The sequence below is a fragment of the Vulpes vulpes genome, chromosome 4 (assembly GCF_048418805.1).
Source record: "Vulpes vulpes isolate BD-2025 chromosome 4, VulVul3, whole genome shotgun sequence".
Taxonomy (NCBI): Eukaryota; Metazoa; Chordata; class Mammalia; order Carnivora; family Canidae; genus Vulpes; species Vulpes vulpes.
Window position 1 is genome coordinate 41,463,637 of NC_132783.1, and position 23,343 is coordinate 41,486,979.

The 23,343-nt window shown below is 36.6% G+C and overlaps 1 protein-coding gene across 1 annotated transcript in view; it reads left to right on the forward strand.

Annotated features, from left to right (window-relative positions):
- MANBA (mannosidase beta) overlaps positions 1–23,343 on the forward strand; it is a 115,166-nt gene that overhangs the window by 40,297 nt on the left and 51,526 nt on the right. The window contains exons 6-7 of the mRNA XM_025983820.2: positions 2,654–2,829; positions 3,949–4,059. Coding sequence (XP_025839605.2) covers positions 2,654–2,829; positions 3,949–4,059 — 287 coding nt within the window. The remainder of the gene's footprint in view (positions 1–2,653; positions 2,830–3,948; positions 4,060–23,343) is intronic.

Sequence of the window (23,343 nt, forward strand, 5' to 3'; positions counted from 1 at the left end):
GCCTTTTTGGATACTTCCTCCCTGGTTTCTCCCATGAAGCCTAAAAAATGTGGATCTGCTTTTCCACTCTACTCTTACCCAAAGCCTGCTTTGACATGTCTTACTTTACAACCAAAACCAAACACAGATTCAATTCTGGAGACATTAAACAATATAAGTTTAATGGATGATGGAGGAAGGGGTTATATTGCATATAATGTAAAACACTACTTCAGAACTCCCTTGAAACATTCTACCCCATTCACAAACTCCACTCCCAAAGTGTTATTCCTTGGCAGCTGTCTCATCTTTCTTTTCTCCCTGTGACCTTCCTCTTCAGCTTGACTCCCTTTTTCTTTTCTTCCTCTCTGTTGCAAGATTTTCCAAGTGGCACCTTCTATCCCTTTTGCACAGACAGAAATTTCATGTCTCTGCTTCTTTTGTTTTTATCCTGCTGTATCATTGTGATGGGCCCTTTGTAATTTTTTTAAAAATACAGATGTGATTGTGTTACCCTTTTTGGTGAAAAATCTCCAGCGGCTCCTCATCATTGGTCTAGGAGAGAGTTGCCAGACTCCTCACATGAGCCAGCATGAGCTGAACCCTGCTTACTTCCTCAGTAACACGGATCTCCCTCTCTGACCAGTTTCATTATTGCTCAAGTTTTTTTTTTTTTTTTTAAGATTTTATTTATTTATTCATGAGAGAGAGAGAGAGAGAGAGGCAGAGACACAGGCAGAGGGAGAAACAGGCTCCATGCTGGAAGCCCGATGCAGGACTCAATCTCAGGACCTGGGGATCACGACCTCAGCCAAAGGCAGACGCTCAACCACTGAACCACCCAGGCTGCCCTCAAGTTTTTGTTAATGGCATTGTTCTCCTCAGTCATGGCTCTTCACCCTTTCTTTTCATTGTGCCTAGAATACTTCTCATCTGCCTCTGAATTTAGCTAAAGCATCCTCCTGGGCCCAGCTAGATACTGGTTTTTCATAAAGGCCTTCCCTCACCCTGTGTAAAGTGACCTTCCTTCCTGTGTATATTTTCTCTGAACAACCTCATATTTCTCCCACCCTGGTATTTTCTCACTTTTATATTTGTCTATATTCCATTAGATTCTTAACTAATGAGGTTAGGGACCATGTTTATCCTGATCACCATGTAATTGCTATCACTTAGCAAAGTACATAGCACATAGAATGTTCTCAGTAAATATTTCTTCGTTAAATAATCTACATTTAAAATAACAGTTGACTGTTGAACAACCTGGGGATTAGGGGTGCTAATCCCTGTGCAGTTGAAAATTCACATATAACTCTTTTTTTTTTTTTTTTAAGTTATCTCTACACCCAATGTGGAGCGTGAACTCACAACTCTAAGATCAAGAATTGTGAGCTCTACTGACTGAGCCAGCCAGGTACCCCATTGACTCTCCCAAAACTTTACTACTCCTAGCCTGCTGTTGACCAGAAGCCTTACAAATAACAGATAGAGGTGATTAACAGATATTTTGTATATGCATTATATACAGTACTCTTAAAATAATACCTTTTTTTTTCGTATTTCTAAGCTATGTAGTTCAACTGCAAGTTTTTTCAAATTGTCACAAATCTCCAAAAAAATTTTCCAATATGTTTTTTGAAAAAAAGTCCTCATGGGGCGCCTGGTTGGTTCAGTGGTTGAACGTCTGCCATGATCCTGTGGTCCTGAGATCGAGTTTTGTATTGGGCTCCCTGCATGGAGCCTGCTTCTCTGCCTATGTCACTGCCTCTCTCTGTCTCTCATGAATAAATAAATAAAATCTTGGGGCACCTGGGTGGCTCAATGGTTGAAGCCTTCTGCCTATGTCTCTGTCTTTCTCTGTGTCTCTCATGAATAAATAAATAAAATCTTTAAAAAAAATCTTAAAAAAAAGTCCTCATATAAGTGGACCTGTGCAGTTCAAACCAATGTTGTTCAAGGGTCAACTATATATTTGTTTTTTCATACCTAATTCTACTACATCTAAGTTTATACCTTATTATATGGCTTTAAAACTGAATTTTGGGATGCCTGAGTGGCTCAGCGGTTGAGCATCTGCCTTTGGCTCAGGACATGATCCCAGGGTCCTGGGATCGAGTCCCACATCGGGCTCCCTGCGTGGAGCCTGCTTCTCCCTCTGCCTATGTCTCTGCCTCTCTCTCCTTGTCTCTCATGAGTAAATAAATAAAACCTTTAAAATAAAAAAATAAAATAAAAACTCTGTATTTTTACTTTGTCTTATGAAAAGGAACAAGCATGTATCAATCTTAGAAAATCTATTTTCATTTGTGACATTCTACTCATGTCCTATTTATAAAGTTTTTATGACTTAATGATTGTCACATTTTTAGAGTAGAAGTATATGAGACTCATACTTTTGGTTATTCTTCTTCAAAATGAATGATGTAATAAAACACAGAAAAACAAAATGAATGATCAAGCTCCCAAGATTAAATGAGAATTTCCACTGGACTTTTTGTCATGACTGTATCTGTGGAGTGCTTATTAGTTTAGAAGCTGCTTTTTAGTCTTTTCTTCAATGAATCCTAAGGAGTGTGGCAATAATGTGTGGCATATTTCATATATATATGTATATATATATATACAAATATATATGTGTGTATATATGTTTCTTTTTTTTTTCTCTATGCCTTAGATAACCATACCCAGGTGTGGAGTCTTGAAATAGAGTCTTCTTTTGATGTTGTCAGCCCAAAGCCAATTTCTGGTCAAGTGATCGTATCCATACCTAAACTGCAAACACAGCAGACATACAGCATTGAACTTCAACCTGGGGAAAGGATTGTTGAGCTATTTGTGAAAATTAATAAGGTGAATGATGGCACTTCCTCAGAATCACCAGACGAAAAGCAGTACTATTCAAAAGAAATGGCTAGAAAGAGGGGACTGAGTATGAAAGAAAAATATACATTTCTATTTTCTCCTTCACTTTTAACCTCTCATATATATTTTGTGTGTTATGAACTAAGGGATGATATTCCCAAATTTTAAGATTAAGAAAATGGAGAATATGTGATTTGGCATACTTTTATCTCAAGAAGTCAGCTGTTTTGTATCTTAATTTTTCTGTACTGTTTGCAGTTTCCTAAATCCAAAATACATTTTAAGCATTAAATTTAAATACAGTGATTACTGGGAACCCTGGGTGGCGCAGCGGTTTGGCGCCTGCCTTTGGCCCAGGGCGCGATCCTGGAGACCCAGGATCGAATCCCACGTCAGGCTCCCGGTGCATGGAGCCTGCTTCTCCCTCTGCCTGTGTCTCTGCCTCTCTCTCTTTCTCTCTGTGACTATCATAAATAAATTAAAAAATTAAAAAAAATTAAAAAAAAATAAATACAGTGATTACTTTTGGTATGTATTAATTATTTTAAATATTGGTGCTTATTTTACATGCAGAATTCTAAATCTAAACTCATGATCTTTCATGGGTTGAAGTGAGCTGGATTTTCCCTTTTCCCTTTCCTTTTTTTTATTCCTCTGATTGATTGTTGTGAACTGAACAGGATGAACTAAAGCAACATTCAGTGACTATTCAGATAAAGTGAGAACTCCAAACAATTTCTAGTTCTGGGCTTGAAAGAAGAGTCAACCTCAAAGTCCAATTCTTAGTGTTAAGAATACAGAGTAAATGTAAGCTTCAGTGTTGGAAATAATTGTTTCTCTGAAAACCTATGTTATTCTATTCTATTCTTTTCTTTTCCTTTTGGTGTATTAATCCATGCTAAACACCTAGCATGTTAAAAAAAAAAAACACCTAGCATGTTGATTTTTAAATATTATCTATGGAATGGTATAATTTGGCATAATATAGAACCTAGAATTTCTGTGTTTGACTCTATGAAACATTGATATAATACTCGTAATCACTATATTATTTTGATGAAAATTTGCCACAGATTACTTACAATTACTTACATTGTTTCTTGAAAGAATGTTACTGTAGAAACTTGGTGGCCTCGTGGACATGGACACCAGACTGGATACAACATGACAATTCTTTATAAACTGGTTAGAGGCTTAAGTATTGAAAAATCAACTAAGGTAAGCAAATGCTTTAAAATATTTTGTGAGGAAAATAGTATGTTTCTTGTCATAATAGCCATACAGATCTTTGTAAGAAAAGAAATCAGAAGAGCTCCTGTGATTTCACTCACTCAGAGAGCCATTAGTGACAGTTACATGCATTCCAAAGCTTCTCTGTGTATCTGTATTTATAAATGGATCAGACTTTACATGTTATTTTATTTATAAATATTCTCCTGTGTTTGTAAATTGTACATTGTCTCAAAGTAATACATATGTATAATTTTAAAGCTCAGATATTATCAGAAGGTAACAGGGTACCTTGCCCATCCCTTCTTATTCCTATTTTCTATTCCTCAGAATCAATCATTTTTAACTTTTGCTTATTTCTTCTGTTTATTTTCATTTTCCCAAATAACATGCTTCTACTGGTGTTTTCTAATTTTTCAGTTTGATGTAATATCTACTGACTTCAAACCTAGGGGATGAAGATATAATTCTTTCACATGATTCTCTCTGATGACACCTGCTTGGCCCCCAGTGTACACATTTTGCCTCCCTCTGCCCTCCCCATGTCATCCAATGGCCATTTTTGTTACTTTAGTATTCAGTGTTTACATTATTATATTACAAATACACTATTCAAACCTGAAGCACATGGTATATTAAAATCATATTTCCTTTCTTTTGCAACTTTCCGTTTTCCTCAGAGTTAATAATTGTCTCATGTTACCAGTTGCTTTGTTTTTCTTTTATCTTCCTCTAAATCAGGTACAAACTCTCTGACATACTTGAAATATCCTTAAATTTAGTCACACTCCTAGATGCTCTCTATCCATTGTTTATTATTACTATTATTATTCTTTTAATTTTTGTTATCTCTCAAAACTCTCTCTTCTAGAGCCATTTCTAGAGTAACCAAGGAAGAGCATCTCCCTGATCTTAACTTGGTTACTCTCTAGATCTTCTACTTAACAGTTGTCTTGGAACTTCCTTTTATTATTCTTGGAATTTTCTTCATTTGTCTTCTAGGAATTCTAGGTATTCCCTTCATCTTTTCTTCTGGATTAAACATGGAACCCTGTTTCTTTGGACTTACTGTTTCTCGTTTTTTAAATTTGACTTTCCACCTTTGCTGGTACAGTTTTTCCAATAGATTCCTGAGAACAGGTGTGTAGGAGATAACATTTTTGAGAACTTGGAAACATGCAAATACATAAAGTCTATCCTCACAGTCACTTGATAGTTTGGTTGTGTATGGGAGTCTAGGTTGGAAATAATTTTCTTTCAGAATCTTGAAGACATTGCTTCATTAGCTTTCAGTATTTTTGTTTTGAAATATAATTACATTCTAATTTTCGTTTTCTTGTATAGGACTATGTTGGCTTCTGGAAGCTTTTAGGATTTATTTATCTCTAATAATCTAAATTTAAACATTTGAAAATGAGTGGATTTTTGTTGTACTTGTTCTTGTGCTAGTTATCCTTATGAGCTCTTCCAATTTAGAAACTCAATCTGGAAATTTTCTTATATCTTTTATAGTTTTTATTCATCTTTGTTTTAATTTTTTGATACAACTGTTAATCAGATATTGGCCCTCCTAGACTGAGCAATATTTTTAGATTTTCCCTTCTGTATTCCATCTCATCTTTTTATTCTGTCTTTTGGTCTCTTGTTATTCCCACTAGAGATCTTCCTTGAGTGCCTGGTGATCCTTGGTGTCCATTCTGAAGATTAACTCACAAAAATACAGATAAGAAGTCCTATATGAGCTTCAATATTTGTTATTCAAATGGAAACCCAGCTTTATCATGTGGTGATGCCCACATATCAGTAGCTATAGATCGTGTGTGTGTGTGTGTGTGTGTGTGTGTGTGTGTGTGTGTGTGTTTAGCTTTGCCAGTGAGGACGTTCTCCACTTTCCTGCCTGGAGAATATAAGACTGGTTGTTACCATTCAGGGAATCTAGTGGCAGAAGAGGACTAAGGTTCTGACATGCAGCATGTAGTTTCATCTGTTCTCCTTCTCTCAGTGTGCTTTGTATCTTCAAACCTCTTTGATTCTGAAACGTAAATGATAGGTGAGACTCAGGATCCCTTTCCCAAACAGTGTACTTGATTTCTGCTTTTAGAATTAAAATACCTTATGTAGGTCATTATACATAAAGCTGCCTTTTCATGTCACTTTAAAAATTCTAAAATTGAGTCAAGATAGAAACTGGAGTGATCTAGAGAGGACAATGGGGAAAAGTAGTCCCTGTACTCCAAAATACTGCTCTCAAAGTAACTAGAAAAATCTCTGCCCCCTCCTCCATCTGTCAGGGACTATTATTAAAAAAAATACAATAAAAATGTTTCCTCCTGAAAGTATAACCATCTATTTTTGTCTCTAAATCTGTGAATAAACCTTGTGGTAATCTTAGCTAGAGGATATTGAAAGGAAAATATATCTTTAGTCTAAAGAAATGACTAAATCCTGCCTGGTTTGAGATACAGCACTAAGGATTAGAAAGAATAGCACTTTGGAATTTATTAGCTATAGGCTACTTATTTAATCCTTCAAGTTTCATTTCCTTACATGTAAAATGGGGCAGTAAAGATGAAGTAACCTGGATCTAGCTTATAATAGTGTATTGTAAATAGTACTAATCTTAATCCCTTTCATAGATCTCCTCCTTCCCCCAACAGCAACCTTTGGTGTTTGCAGTTGGCTGGTGTTATACTCTGGTGTCATCCCTTATATTTGGTGTTACCTCTTCTTTGAGCCAGACACCATGCTAAATATGGAAATTAGAAGCTCATTATCTATTTTTTCTTTGTTTAATCATGCTCTATATTTTCTGAGACATTGTGTGTGTGTGTGTGTGTGTGTCCATAGCATATGTAGGGAGAATATCCTAGAGTTGTCTAAAGGGCCAAAACATTTATTCTTATTCTAACCTTTTTGGTGGAAGATGTCTGCTCTCTCACATGTTGAGTTGTTGTGTGTTATTTTCATGAAAGGAAGAAGAACTTCTATGTTTTTTTGTTTGTGGGAAATAATTCTTTTTATTCAGGCTACTATGGTTGCATTATTGTTTATTACATTTGTTTATTTATTTTTCTTTTTTCTCACCCAGTTACCACCCCCCCACACACACTGTTTATTACCTTTAAAGATGCCATTTTTCAAATTGGCCAGCAACAGGAGAGAAAGAAGATGTATTTTCCCATGCTTTATATTAATGTGTACCTGTGAAGTGTACCCTTTGACTGTGGCAACTATAGAGTTTGTTATTTTTGAGAGTCATTCATTCACTAAATACTTAGGGAACATCTACTGGGTTTCATCCACTTTGTTAGGCTCTGGTGATAGAGCAGTGAATTAGACATTATTTCCATTTCTCTCTTAGTTCTTAATAAACCTAAAAATTTAGTTTGGAAATTAAATAATTAAACAAGCAATTGTAATAAGCACTCTAGAGAAACATAGAGTATTGTAGAAGCACCAGAGCAGGAGCATCCTGGGAAGATTCCTATAGAATGGTATCTGTGTTCTAAGGGACAAGTAGAATTTGACCAAACAATGTGGCAAAGAGGTAGAGGGACAAGAATATGTCGTGGCCCAGGAACTTGAAGCAATATTATGTGATTTTGGAAGTGAAAGTCATTTCAATGTGGCTGCATTTGAGTTTGAAGTAGAACAAGGGTTGTTTTAAAGGTAGGCTAAGGGCAAGATTGTGTAGGGTCTAGTAAGCCATGTGAAGGAACTGGACTGACTGCCTTGAGGGCAGTGGGAATTCTATGAAGGATTTTAAGGAAAGAGCGTGATCATATTTGTTTACAAGGATTGTGCAGGTCAGATTGGAAGAATGACAAAAATTGGAGGCCACTTAGAGGACTGTGGTGGTGGGCAGCCCGGGTGGCTCAGCAGTTTAGCGCCAGGTATGTTCTCATCTGCTGTTGATTCCCTTTAGTTTATTTTTATTTCAGTTATTGTATTCTTCAATTTTGTTTGTTCTTTCTTTTCTTTCTTTCTTTCTTTCTTTCTTTCTTTCTTTCTTTCTTCTTTCTTCTTCTTCTTCTTCTTTTTCTTCTTTTTCTTTTCTTTTCTTTCTTTCTTTCTTTCTTTCTTTCTTTCTTTCTTTCTTTCTTTCTTTCTTTCTCTCTTTCTTTCTTTCTTTCTTTCTTTCTTTCTTTCTTTCTTTCTTTCTTTCTTCTTTTTTTAATGTATCTCTTTGTTGAAATTCTCACTGAGTTCATCCACTTCCTCAGTCCAGGGCGTGATCCTGGAGACCTGGAACGGAGTCCTGAGTCAGGCTCCCTGCCTGGAGTCTGCTTCTCCCTCTGCCTGTGTCTCTGCCTTTCTCTCTGTGTCTCACATGAATAAACAAATAAAATCTTTTTTTAAAAAAAAGAAGAAGAAGACGACGACTGTGGTGATGATCCAGGCACAAGATGATGATTGCTCAGTCTGTAGAATTGCTGAGGAAATAGATTTGAGAGAAATTTAGGAGTTAATACCATCAGACTTGTTGATGTAGATATGTAGAGAGAAGAATGAGTTAACATTGGTTCTTAAGTTGCTGTTTGGGTCACTTAAAAGGCCACATTTCTGTTCTTTGAACTCAATTACTCAGACAGAAGAGCAGGTTTGAGAGACAGGATGGGGTGGAAATTATTTCTATGTTAGATGTGTTTTGTATGGAGTGATTAAGAGATACCTAATAATAAGGAATAATATTCAATGGGAATTTCATTATATAGGTCTGAAGCTTAGGTATTAGATCTGAATTAAAGATTAGATGATATAGAAGTCAACAGAATAAGTTAATTGTAGTCATGGGAGGGGATGAACTACTTCAAGGACTGCATAGAGAGGAGCTCTAGAACAAAACTCCAGGGAATCATAATAATGAAGCAGGAAGGGAGAAAAAATTTCCTATAGAGGATTAAAGAAGAAATGACCAAAGAAGTAGAGGCAAAACCAATTGAGTGGGGAGTCACAGAAGCCAGAGGAAGATAGTATGAGAAGCAAGAATGTTTTAAAGAGTGTTAAATCCTGCAAGGAACTCAAGTTAGAAAAGGAGTGAGAAAGATCCCTTAGGTTGGTAATAAGCAAATGACTGCTGGATCAGACCAGAATGGATGTCAGAGTGCAGTGGGTCAAGAAGTGACTGAAGGTGAGGAAGTAGAGACAGTGAGAATAGACGACTGTGAGAAATGATTCGTGGGAATCACATCTGAGCCAAGTAATAGTGATGGCCAATTGGGGTCAGAAGACTGGCTACATACCAGCACTGTGCAAATAAGTAAATATATTGAACTACTGAGATCCAGATTTTTCATGGTTGGAGGAAGGTGGAGAGAAAAGAGAAAACCAGAATGGATTGGAATTGGAGCTAATAGTGTGAACTCATGATTTTCAGCATATGTAGATAAAAATAGAAATATACAGATGTAAATGCATGTGTGTATATTTACACACACACATTTCTTTGCTCTTTCCAGGCCTTCCCAGAGGTCTTGAGAATAGTGGCACTCTAGTAACAATGAAGAGAACTAGTGTTCAGATCTTGGTTTTTAAATTATACTGTCTACTTAAAGGGATCAGGGCTCTTCAGGGAAGTGATGGAGGCTGGGGCTGGAGCTTAGAATATCTTGCTGCACTAGAAAATAAGAAGGTACTCAAGAATGATTGGATAAGTTGGGGCACCTGGGTTGCTCAGTTGGCTAAGTGTTAGACTCTTGATTTCAGCTCAGGTAATGATCTTAGGATTGGAGATCAAGCCCTGTGTGGGGCTCTGCTCAGTGGGGAGTCTGCTTAAGATTCTCATTGTCTTTCTTACCCCACTCCCAGCTCACATGCACACACACTCTCTCTCTCCCTCAAATAAATGAATAGAATCTTAAAAAAAAAGAAAAAAGAATGATGGGATAAGTCAGAAGGATATTGGAACCAGTTTAATGTGCCAAATCTGAGAAAATTGAAGCATTAAAATAAAAGAGTGGTAGTAAAAGATTATAACCCATTTAACAAGCAAATGAGAGAAAGGAAAGTGATTCCTTAAAGAGGATAATCAACTAATAAATGTAGAAGGAATAATGGAACTAGAATAATAATCATTTGGTAACTACTGTGGTTATAAGTAATTCAGGTAAGAAACATGAATAAATGCTGAAACTGAGGGTAAAAGTGGCAAGAAAAATGAGATATTTACATAGCCTCAAAGCATCTCTCAGCAAACTATTTATAATTACAGTGGAGAAAAAAATGCAGTGAGGAAACTTAGCAGACACTATCTTGATTAAGTGATTAAGGTTATCACCACCAACATGACAAAGTGACATGGTGTCCACCCAACAAGCTGCAACAAGAATTTAGAATCACTTTTGTGATAGTCCTGCCAAAGCAGATAGCCTGGATCTAACCCAAAGGAAGCATCAGGCAACCTAAATGAGCTCTAGGAGCTAAAACCTTCAAATGTACTTCAATCTACTATAATCTTAAAAAATGTCAAGGAAGGACTGAGGAACTAATCCACATTGAAGAGACTAGAGAGATGTCACAGCTGGGTGCAGTGCTTGATCTTTTCTTTCTTTCTTTCTTTCTTTCTTTCTTTCTTTCTTTCTTGCTTTCTTTCTCTTTCTTCTTTCTTCTTTTTTTTTTTTTTCTGTAAACAATGTCACTGGGACAACTGACAAAACCTAAAGGGGTCTCTCTCTGGGTGAAGGGTATTCGAGAGTTCTTTGCACTATCTTTGCAATTGTTTTGTGACTTCAAATGTTGCAACATGAGAAAGAGCACCATTAAAGAGAATGAAGAGCAATGACAACAAAATCCTGATGGGAAGAGTCAGTAGCCAGGGCAAGAGTGAAAACAGTTCAAAATCTGAGAGGTGGTTGAGAGGGCTATCTCTGATAAGGTAGGGGAGGGAGGATGGCGTCACCACAGTAGTGAATGGATTCAGTGTTTTGTTGTCATAGGGGTTAAAGATAAAATAACATATGTAGAGGAGAAGATGGAGCATGAGGTTGGAAGTAATTTTGAAGATCTCTAGGACCACTTAAGGCATAGTTTCTTTCTATGGGAATTGCAGCCTCTTCTTTCAGCAGAGTCCAAAGAGGAAAAAGTGAACCTGAACAAGAAAGTTCAGGGAGTTCTGGTCAGGTAACTTTTTTCTCTCCTGGGAGTTGGATGTAATGTCTTGTTAAGAGGAGTGGAGGGCAAGTTAGAAATTTGAGAAAGTGAAGCCTTGAGCTAAGCTAGTCTAGAGAAAAGGCTAAGGCAATATGATGGGATTCTGGGGCAGCATTGAGGGCCCACCTGAGGCTGAAAACTCTGAATCTCTTTATCTGAGAATTGCGATACCCTCACTTTGGATAAATTCTTGATTTCTGATTGTGACGTGTTAGGGTGGTTTGGTGGTGTTGTACAAGGTGTTTTGGTTGCACTGTGGTTTGAAATTGGACCCTCTGCCTACCCTGCTTGTACTCATGCCAATGAAATCCCTTGTATTTGAGCAACACTTTAAAGTTGGAGGTGAGGGACACCTTGGTGGCTCAGTGGTTGAGCATCTGCCTTTGGCTCGGGTGATGATCCAGGGGTCCTGGGATCAAGTCCTGCATCGAGGAGCCCGCTGCTCCCTCTCCCTATGTCTCTGGCTCTCTCTGTGTGTCTCTCATGAACAAATAAATAAAATCTTAAAAAAAGAAATAAAGTTTGAGGTGAGGCTTGGATCCAAAACTAGATATCTTTCCCTGATATGATTTTTTAAAATGGTCTTGTTATTTCTAGAATGTTAAGAGGAATAGTAGTTCTATGTCATATAGGAGTCTTAAGGTACTATTTTAGTTAGCCTGTTAAAACCTTACTATAACATTTTAATCAGTTTGGTATTCTGCTCAGAAGATGGCCATGAAGGTGATTAAAGAAAAAAGAGGATAAAGGAATAAGGTAATTTACCTTGGAGAGCTGAGGACGTGTTTGCTAATTCTTTAACTTGTTATTCTTGAACTTTTTTATTCATCTGTAATAGGACAGAGCTGGAGAAGGAAGTGAACTTAAAGTGGAGCATGTGAGACCAAGGTCACCCATGGGAGTGGCTGTGCGGTAGTCAAGGTTGTGCACACTAGAGTGGGCAACTGAGGAACACCTCAGCATTCATTTGCAGTGGGAACTTTGAAAAGTATTTATGTCCATTTGTCTATTAGACTGGGATGGTAGAGGTTGCATTAGATGATCTCTTGTGCCACCCCATGATTCTGTGATTGCCTAGAATGAAATACAAATTTGAGCTCTTTGCAAGTTTCAGGAATCAGTGTTTGCCTTTGAAATTTAGATTAAAAGTATAGATTAATTTCACACTTTGTAAGTGAAAGATAATACCTAATTCACCTTTGTTTCCAGGGTGGTTCTTACAGGAAAATAAGTATCTTGCCAGTCCTAAATTTCTTCATGGTTTCAGACTTGCCAGTGTTTCAGCAGGCAAGGAATTTGACAGCCAACTGCCATCATTATCTGTGTCTTTCTCCTATTTCTTTGGTGGGAATGTGCCAGATTGGGATTTCTTTTCTTCTTTTTTAATTGAAGTAGAGTTGACACGCGATGTTACATTAGTTTCAGGTGTACAATGTAGCGATTGGACAGCTCTGTATCATATGCTATCTATGCTCACACATGTAACTACCATCTGCCACCATATGATTATATTACAATACCATTGACTCTATTCCCTATGCTGTATCTTTTTTCTACATGACTTACTCATTCTATAACTGGAATCTGGTATCTCCTACTTTCTTTCACCCATTTTGCCCAACCTCATACCCCCTCCTGTCACTTTGTTCTCTGTATTTATGGGTCTGTTGCTGCTTTTGTTTGTTTTGTTTTTTAGATTGCACATGTAAGTGAAATCATATGGTCTTTGTCTTTCTCCGTCTGACTTATTTTACTTAATAACTTCTAGGTCCATTCATACTGTTAAATTGGAATTTCTTTTTATTTTCAATTTATTGTAAATTGTAACACACATGCAGAAAAATACACAGAACATATGTGTAATGCTTAATGAATTATTAGAAAAAGCACATTTATGTAATGCGTCATCCTAATCACGAAATAGAGCATTGCTTATCCCTCTGGAGGTCCCCCTACCCTTTGTGAGCCCTCCCCAATCACTGTGCCTTCCTCCTTCTCAAAGATCCACTATCCTGCCATCTAACACTGTAGTTTATTTTTGCCTGTCTTTAACCTTTATGGACATGGAACCACATAGTATGCATTCTTTTGTGTCTGACTAACTTGACTCAACATTGTATTTGTGACATTTAGATATGTTGTCAGATATAGCTGTAGTTTATTTATATTGCTGTGTACTATTTCAGTGTTTTATACATTCTGCTGTTAAAATTTAGGTACTTTCCAGTTTTGGCTATTCTGAGTAATGCTGCTATGAGCATTATTGATTCAAAGCACGTATGCTCCCAACAGCATTTCTGCCGGGACTGGAATCACAGGATCATAGGGCATGTGTAGGTCAGCTGTGACAGCATGCTAAACTGCCTTCCAAAGTGCTTGTATTTCACTTTTACTCCATATACTCACATGCTCCCCCGCACTAGGTATTGTGTCAGGACTTTTGTTCTTATCACCGGCCCCTCCTTATCTCACTGCTATTGCTCTTGTATTCTGGTGGTTCTATTATGATCTTAAAACATAATATAAAAGAAGATGTAACATTACATAAAATTGGTTTATGTAAAACTATTCCTATTTTAAAACATCTTATTGAAATCCATCGTGCTTCAGTTTTCTTTCGTGACTCTCTTCCATTGAGATTAGACATAACACATTTTAATTTTTTGTTTACTGAGTATGTCTCAAGACAGCAGCACAGTTGACTCAGACAAAAGACCTTAGGGAAGTTACAGATTTTAGATGCAGCCCATGCAGCAGAGATGTACTGGATCTAATAGGAGGGGAAAGGCTGACTACATTTCTTTCTGAACACAAAAAAAATCTTGATGATTGAAATTTTTTTTGGTGTTGAAAGAAATAACTCTGAGACACATCTGTAAGTATGAAGAGAAATAATATGATGAAAATATAGGAAATTTTAAAATAAATTAAGAAATAAAAGATAGGCATTGGGATATTATAAATTCTGTCCAACAAGTCATTTCAGGGACTCTAGAATGTAAGTCTGGTAGAGTCTGCTTTCTTTTAACAAAGGAAGTTTTGTGTAGAAGTGTAATGAGAGAGGCTACTTTGGGTAAATTGGAAAAAAAAAATCTTCCTAATCACTGTTTTGCCATTTTCTGCCCAGGTTTATTGAATATTTTTATCCTACTAATTGATTATACTGAATTCCTACCTAAGACGTGTTAAAGACGTAATAAATATTTTTTAAGGACTAATATAGTTTACCTTTCTGGAAAAATAGGAACTCAATTAGTTGATACTTCTCTTTAGCATAACTTATTTTATATGACTCTCCCATGTATTCCCTATGTAAGGCAAATCTTGCTAAAAGCAACAGAAGGTAGTTGCTTATATTTGACCCAACATCAGTATTCTCCAATTAAATTATTGTAGGGGAATAGAAGAAACAATGTAATAATATGTCGTCCACAATTAGAAATTGTATTGCACAGTTTCTAAGTCAGAGGAGGTAAAAAATTGCCCCTAGCTATCACAATTAGAAAAAATAATGGAGACTTAACTTCTTTTTTTTTTTTTTCAAATTTTGCTTTGTTCTTTTTTTAAAAATTACCAGTTTCACCTTTGCAGTACCTATAGTGCAGAAAGAGAGCACAATACCAGTGAGATGTTTTTCTTTTTCTTTCTAAGTGCTACTCTTGGCTCTCTAAAGACCTTAGAAGTACATAGCCAAAAAATATGGAATTCAGAATAATCAAGGTGTATTTCTGACCACTCTGTACTTCTGATCAATACTGAGAGTTTATAGAGATTGTGAAGTGTGTCTCCCTCTGTGTGTCCTAGGTTCCCTAACATAACAAATGGAATAGCTTAGAACAAAAAGAATTTACTTTCTCATAGTCCTGGAGGCTCAAAGTCTAAAATCAAGGTGTTGGCAGGCCATGTTTCTTCTAAACATGGGCTGCCATGTTGTATCCTTCCTTGCCTCTTTTAACTTCTGGTGGTTGTGGGTAATCCTTGGCATTTCTTGGCTTGTAGGTAAGTTACTCTAATCTTTGCCTCTGTCATCATATGGCCTTCTCTCCATGTGTGTCTCTGAATTTCTTATAAGGATGCCAGCCATTGGATTAGGGCCCATCCTAATCCAGTATAACCTCATTTTAATAACTAATTATATCTGTAAAGACCCTATTTCCAAATAAGGTCACACTCTGAGTTTCTGAGTGACATAAATTTTGAGGAACGTTGTTCATCTCAGTAAATTTCCCTCTTGTCTTTCTTCCTGTCCAATTTTAATTAAACATTTCCAAAATGGTTATTGGTAGTGGCTTACCCAGACTGGGTCATGGGAGCAGTTAGCCCTGGGTACAGGCATTAAGTCGTTGCATTGTGTGTAGACTACAGGTTGGCCTGTATTTTACTATTAGATATCTGGCAATTCTATACAATGTCAGTGATTAAATACTCCTCCCTGCAAAATCTTTTCTTGGTCTAAGTTTTATCCATCTGTGGGATTATTCCTGAGTTTTAATAACATATGTAGGCTTCAATTTAGCACATTTTTATTAATTTCTTTAATAAAGGTTATATTCTACCTAGAAGTAAATTTGGATAACTCTTGGTTATCTAGTTGTCCCCAGGATAAAGAAGACTCAGCTGCATATAGTCATTTTGTTTTTTTTGTTTTTTGTTTTTTTTCATATAGTCATTTTGAAAGTAAGTTTATTATAGTTTAAAATAGTTTAAACTTGTTTTGTGCATAGTTTATATCCAAAGTCTCTATCTTATTACGTATTCTTGCATTTAAAAGTAGTTCGGAAACAATAACAGCAGAGTGATTATAAAAAAAAAAACAGAAACTCAGCATGAGCTACTTCAGTGTGAACTCTTGGAATTTTGATTTTTATGCTTAAAATTTTAAATAGAAATAATTAATAAGCTGAACTTCATTACAAGTAAAAATTTCAATGTAGGGGCACCTGGGTGCCTCAGTTGGGCGTCCAACTCTTGATTTTTGACTCAAGTCATGATTTCAGGGTTATGGTATTAGCCCCACTTTGGGCTTCACACTCCCCAAGAGTCTGCTTGGGATTTTGTCTCTCCCTCTCCCTAACCTTCCCTGCCCCACTCATATACATGCTCTCTCTCTCTCTCTCAAATAAATAAATAAGTCTTTTTAAAAAATTAAAAACTTCTGCTCTGCCAAAGACAATGTCAAGAGAATGAGAAAACATGTCGCAGATGGGAGAAAATGTTTGCAAAAGACATATCTTGTTAAACAAAATACATGAAGAACTCTTAAAACTCAGCAATAAGATGATAACCCAGTTAAAAAATGGGCCAAAGATCTTAATAGAAACTTGAAGAGATACAGATGGCAATTAGGCATATGAAAAAATATTCCATATTATATGCCATTAGGAAAAATGCAAATTGAAACAAGACGGCTCTATGCATCTGTTAGAATGGCCAAAACATGGGGCACCTGGGTGGCTCAGGTCATGATCCTGGGGTCCTGGGATGGAGCCGTAATCTGGCACCCTGTTCAAGGGGGAGTCTGCTTCGCCCTCTTCCTCAGACCCTCCCTGCTGCTAGTTATCTCACTCACTTGGCTCGCTCTCTATCAAATGAATAAATTTAAAAACCAAAAAAAAAAAAAAAAAAAAAAAAAAAAATTAGAGTGGCCAAAACCTGGAACAGTGACATTTCCAAATGCTGGTGAGGATGTGAAGCAGCAGGAGCTCTTCATTGCTGATGGCAATGCAAAATGGTACAGTCAGTCACTTTGGAAGATAATCTGGTAGTTTCTTATGAAACTAAGCATACTCTTACCATATGATCCAGCAATCGATCTGCTCACTGTTTATCCAACGGACTGAAAATTTATGTCCATACAAAATCCATCTCTGTTTACAGCAGCTTTATTCCTAATTGCCAACACTTGGAAGCAAACAAATGTCCTTCTGTAAGTGGAATGATAAACCTGGTGGATCCAGACAATGGAGTATTAGTTAGTGCTGAAAAGAAATGAGCTATTAAGCTCTGAAAAGACTTGGAGGAAGCTTAAATGATGATTACTAAGTGAAAGGAGCCAATCTGAAAGAGCTCCATATGGTATGAATCCAAGTATATGACATTCTGGAAAAGATGAAACTGGAAGCATTGAAAAGATCAGTGGTTGCTAGGGGCTGTAGGGAGGAGGTACAGAGGGATGAATAGGTGGTACATACTGGATTTAGAGGACAATGAAACTACTCTGTATGACACCCTAATGATACATGTTATACATTTGTCCAAACCTATAGAATGTAACACACTATGAGTGAAGTATAATGTAAGTTGTGGTCTTTGGGTGATAATGATGTGTTAGTATAGGTTCATCAGTTGTAACCAATGTACCACCATAGTGGAGGATGCTAGTAATGAGGAAGGCCATGCACTGTGGGGCAAGGGGTATATGAGAAATTTCTGTATCTTCCCCTCAATTTTGCTGTGAATCTTAACTACTCTAAAAAAATTAAGTCTTAAAAAACCTAAATAGAGGATAGTGTGAACTGTGATGTATAATATGTAATATTTTATTTGGCAAGTACATATTTGAATTCATATGTGAAATATTTTACTAATTTTTATATCTTTAGAATTGAAATTCTTTACTTGTTAATTTTTTTCTTCCAAATTTTTATTTAAATTCTAGTTAGTTAACATATAATGTAATATAGGTTTCAGGAGTAGAATTTAGTGATTTATCACTTACGTATAACACTCAGTGTTCATCGTAACAAGTGCCCTCCTTAATACCTATCACCCATTTAGCCCTTCCCCACCCACCTCCCTCCATCAACCCTCAGTTTATTCCCTATCATTAAGTCTCTTTTTTTTTTCATTGAGTCTCTTATAGTTTACTTCCCTCTCTCTCTTTTTCCCTTACCATATGTTCATCTGTTTTGTTTTCTAAATTCCACATGTGAGTGAAATCATGGTATTTCTGTTTCTCTGACTTATTTCACTTAGCATATACACCCTAGTTCCATCCACACCATTGTAAATGGCAAGATTTAATTCTTTTTTTAAAAAATATTTATTTATTTATTTTAGAGAGAGCATGCAAGCAGGGGGAGGGGCAGAGGGAGAGGGAGAGAAACAGACTCCCCTTTGAGCGCAGAGCCTGATATAGGGCTCAAACCCACAACCCTGAGATCATGACCTGAGCTGCAGTTAAGAGTTGGATGCTCAACTGACTGAGCTACTCAGGTGCCCCAAGATTTCACTCTTTTTGATGGCTGATTTATATCCCACTGTGTGTGTGTGTGTGTGTGTGTGTGTGTGTATACACACCACATCTTCTTTGTCTATTCATCAGTCAATGGACATTTGGGCTCTTTCCATAATTTGGCTATTGTTGATAGTGCCACTATAAACATCAGGGTGCATGTACCCCTTTGAATCTGTATTTTTGTATCCTTTGGGTAAATACCTAGTAGTGTAATTGTTGGATTATACAGTAGTTCTATTTTTAGCTTTTTGAGGAAACTCCATACTGTTTTCTAATATGGCTGTATTGTTTGCATTCCCACTAACAGTGTAAGAGGGTTCCTCTTTCTCCACATCCTGGAGAAACAGGTGTCTCCAACACCTGTTGTTTCCTGTGTTATTAATTTCAGCCAATCTGACAAGAGTGAAGTGGTATCTCATCCTGGTTTTGATTTGTATTTTCCTGATGATGAATGATGTTGAACATCTTCTTATGTATTTGTTAGCCACCTGAATGTCTTCTTCGGAAAAATGTCTACTCATGCCTTTTGCCCATTTCTTAACTGGACTGTTTTTTGGGTGTTGAGTTTGATAAGTTCCTTTCAGATTTTGGACAAAAACCCATTATCAGATATGTTCCATCAGTTGCCTTTTAGTGTTGTTGATTGTTTGCTTCATTGTGAGGAAGCTTTTTATCTTGATGAAGTCTCAGTAGTTCATTTTTGCTTTTGTTTCCCTTGCCTCTGGCAACATGTCTAATAAGAAGTTGCTATGGCTGAGGTTAAAGAGGTTGCTGCCTGTGTTCTCCTCTAGGATTCTGATGGATTCCTGTCTCACATGTAGGGCTTTCATCCATTTTGAGTCTATTTCTGTATATGATATGAGGAAGTGGTCCAGTTTCATTCTTCTGCATGTGGCTGTCCAATTTTCCCAACACCATTTGTTGAAAAGACTGTCTTTTTTCCATTACATATTCTTTCCTGCTTTGTTCTATGCTTCGTTGACCATATAGTTGTGGGAATTTTTAATTGTTTTAAAACTAAAGAAAGAATGAAAGTGAATTGGCATCAGTGGTATGATTTAGTAGTTGCATATATTAAAAAAACCCAAAATCTTTTTGATAGTACTTCAGATGCTTCATAGAGATCAAACGTGTAAGTTAATCAGATCTGTTTGTATAAAAGGTGGTAAGAGTTGATATATGGAAGTCATTCTTATATTTCTGGAAATAATGCAGCAGAGCTTACAGAGGATATCTTGAAACAACTGGATTGTTGTTTCATAAACCTCTTTTGTAGTCAGTGGATAGGAGAGTGCTGCATATATGACCAATATTCACATTGGTTTATACAGAAATCAAAGAGATTAATCTCAGATTTTATTTCTGTCTTTTGGAAGTCATTCTTTGAACCTGGGGAATTTTTTTTTTGGAAACATTTCTTCATGTGTGATGTTTTCTGGAACTTTGGAAAAATTTTATTCATTCTTTTAAATCTCACCTCATTGTTGGAAAAAGCTACAGAAAGTCTTTCCTAGACAAGATGGAATGCTCATTATGAGGCAAAGACACAGTAAATTTTGAATGGTTAATCTACACTTTGAAGTACTGTGCGATCCAAAAGAATGTTGGATGCATGAGAATCAGCTCAGATTTTGTCTTCTGCTACTGGAGTTTTTCTCTTCTGAATTATCTTTTTTTTTCCTGGTGTAGAATTTTAGTTGAGGTTAATCAGATACAAACATATTCGCAAATAGCCAGAATTTGCCTTGAACAATGTACAGTGAAATGCCAAGCTTTCTTTTTTTTTTTTTTAAATTAACTTTTATTGGTGTTCAATTTACCAACATACAGAAAAACACCCAGTGCTCATCCCGTCAAGTGTCCACCTCAGTGCCCGTCACCCATTCCCCTCCAACACCCGCCCTCCTCCCCTTCCACCACCCCTAGTTCATTTCCCCGAGTTAGGAGTCTTTATGTTCTGTCTCCCTTCCTGATATTTCCCAACATTTCTTTTCCCTTCCTTTATATTCCCTTTCACTATTATTCATATTCCCCAAATGAATGAGAACATACACTGTTTGTCCTTCTCCGATTGACTTATTTCACTCAGCATAATACCCTCCAGTTCCATCCACGTTGAAGCAAATGGTGGGTATTTGTCGTTTCTAATTGCTGAGTAATATTCCATTGTATACATAAACCACATCTTCTTTATCCATTCATCTTTCGATGGACACCGAGGCTCCTTCCACAGTTTGGCTATTGTGGCCATTGCTGATAGAAACATCGGGGTGCAGGTGTCCCGGTGTTTCATTGCATCTGAATCTTTGGGGTAAATCCCCGACAGTGCAATTGCTGGGTCGTAGGGCAGGTCTATTTTTAACTCTTTGAGGAACCTCCACACAGTTTTCCAGAGTGGCTGCACCAGTTCACAGTCCCACCAACAGTGTAGGAGGGTTCCCTTTTCTCCGCATCCTCTCCAACATTTGTGGTTTCCTGCCTTGTTAATTTCCCCCATTCTCACTGGTGTGAGGTGGTATCTCATTGTGGTTTTGATTTGTATTTCCCTGATGGCAAGTGATGCAGAGCATTCAAACTTTTCTTTGACGATAAGTGCCCAGAAATTTTGGTGAAGGCTATTTACTGTACAACAACAAAATGTTAAGAAATGAACATTTACAAAGAAAAAAAGAATCAAATTCTGAAGAAGAGTGTCAGGAGGAACAACAAAAGATGCTGATCTTACATTGCCCAGAGAAATCAAAATAGCCGTGTTGAATACTCTAATCATTTTCACCAAGAACTGGATACTTGTTCTAACTCAATGAATCAAATAATGTCTGTGTTCACTATCATTTAGCCATTTTTTTCTGCTTTTGCTACTTTTAGAAAAAGTGGGAATTTTTCACCCCAGAGGCATTTGTAAACACTTTGAGTGAATCTCAAAGAAACAATGGCATGGATACTACTGCATTTTTTAGAATTCATTGAGAAGTGGGGTTTTTATGAATCTCTGTCAGACCTACCTTTATGTCTAATACTTTCCCAAAATATTTGTATAGTTTGGGCTTCATTTGAAAAAAAAATTTCTTTTTCTTTTAAATTTTATTTCTTTATTCATGAGAGAGAGAGAGAGAGAGAGAGAGGCAGAGACACAGGCAGAAGGAGAAGCAGGCTCCATGCAGGGAGCCCCATGCGGAACTCGATCCCAGGACTCCAGGATCACGCCCTGGGCCAAAGGCAGGTGCTAAACTGCTGAGCCACCCGGGCTGCCCGAAAAAAACATTTCTAAATTAAAATTAATAAAGGTGTTCTTCTATAAACTATGCAAGGATAGATTGACAAATCTGGCAATATTCTTTATAAAGCATATACATACAAGGAAGATCAATTTTGACAAAGTTCTTGATATTTTTAGAAGTTAAGGTTCAAAATAACAAGTATTATTCATTTCCATAGTGAACCAATCTATGGAAATGTTATTTACTTTTTTCAAAAACATTAATATAATCAAATACATGAATCCATTAGTTTTCCTTTTTTCTACTCATATTTATTTTACTTAAAAGTGGTATGATATTATATATAACATTAAATAAAAGAAAGTGCTTTCTGGATAATCATTTCATTTCACTATTATTACTGAAAATAATTTTGTCATGTAAAAGAGTGTTAGAAAGCAATTCTGTCCATTCTGGATCTCTTGTGTACTTCTGGCTACAAAAATACCAGGTAACTATGCTGGTGTAAACTTGTATCTGTTAACTTCTGGTTGTGCTGTCTGCATATTTCTAGGGCGCAACAAAGAGAGACTCTTCTGTGTCATCCTGCACAGGCCTGTGTCAGGAGAGTTCTTTGTGGAAACCCAGCACGTGTTTTCTCAGTGCTTCTGCATGTTAAAGCACTTTCAGAGCAGACAGAAATGTGTTTGGTTGTCTCTAAAAATACATAACATAGGTGAAATGATTTTAGGTATATTTTGGAAATCTATGGAAATTATTTGAAAAATATTTCAGGTACCATTTGTCAATTTCTGGAAATAAGGTTCTTTTTAAGAAGAAAATTACTAGTATCTAGTGATACTATGACAGCTTTTTTTAAAAAAAAATTTATATTTGTTTGAGAGAGAGAGAGAGCAAGAGCGTGCATGAGTGGGGCAAAAGGCAGAGGGAGAGGAAAAGAGGGAGAAGCGGACTCCCCACTGAGCACAGAACCTAACGAACTGGGGCTCGATCTCAGGGCCCTGAGATCATAACCTGAGCTGAAACCAAGAGTCATATTTCAACCAACTGAGCCACCCAAGCACCTCAAGTATGACAGCTTTTTAATTATTTGATTACAAACAGCTGAGAAGGGATATGAAGCTTATGAATCTATGATTCATTACATCATCATCTGGTCTGCCAGAGGGAGAAATGTGAGAAGTACAGTATTATCAGACACATACCCCGTAAGCTCTTTAGTTAAGATATTCTTAGCTCTTGTCTAAGAAATGTGTTCACCTATTCTGTACTTTGAAAGTTAATCTTTCTATTTAAAAAATGAAATCATAAGGCTCATTTAAAAAATTTACCTAGTGAGTTGCTAATAGAATCTTCAACAATGGATAAATAAGTTTGGAAATTTAAAAAATTTTAAATTCAAATGGCTTGACTTACACATTTAGGTTCTTAGGTATTTATACCTTTTTTTCTATTTTTAGACAATTTATTTTGTTGGGCTGTTTAAAATAGTTTTGATCTTGTAATTCACTCTGGATGTAAATATGTGTTACTCAGGGTTCTTTTCAAAAAAACTCTTTCAAAGCCTATTATTTCCTCTAAGTAAAATACCTCTTGCAGAAGAAGGCTTTATGTTACTCATCAGGACTTCCAGAGGACATGGAGAATTACTGATACTAATCATAG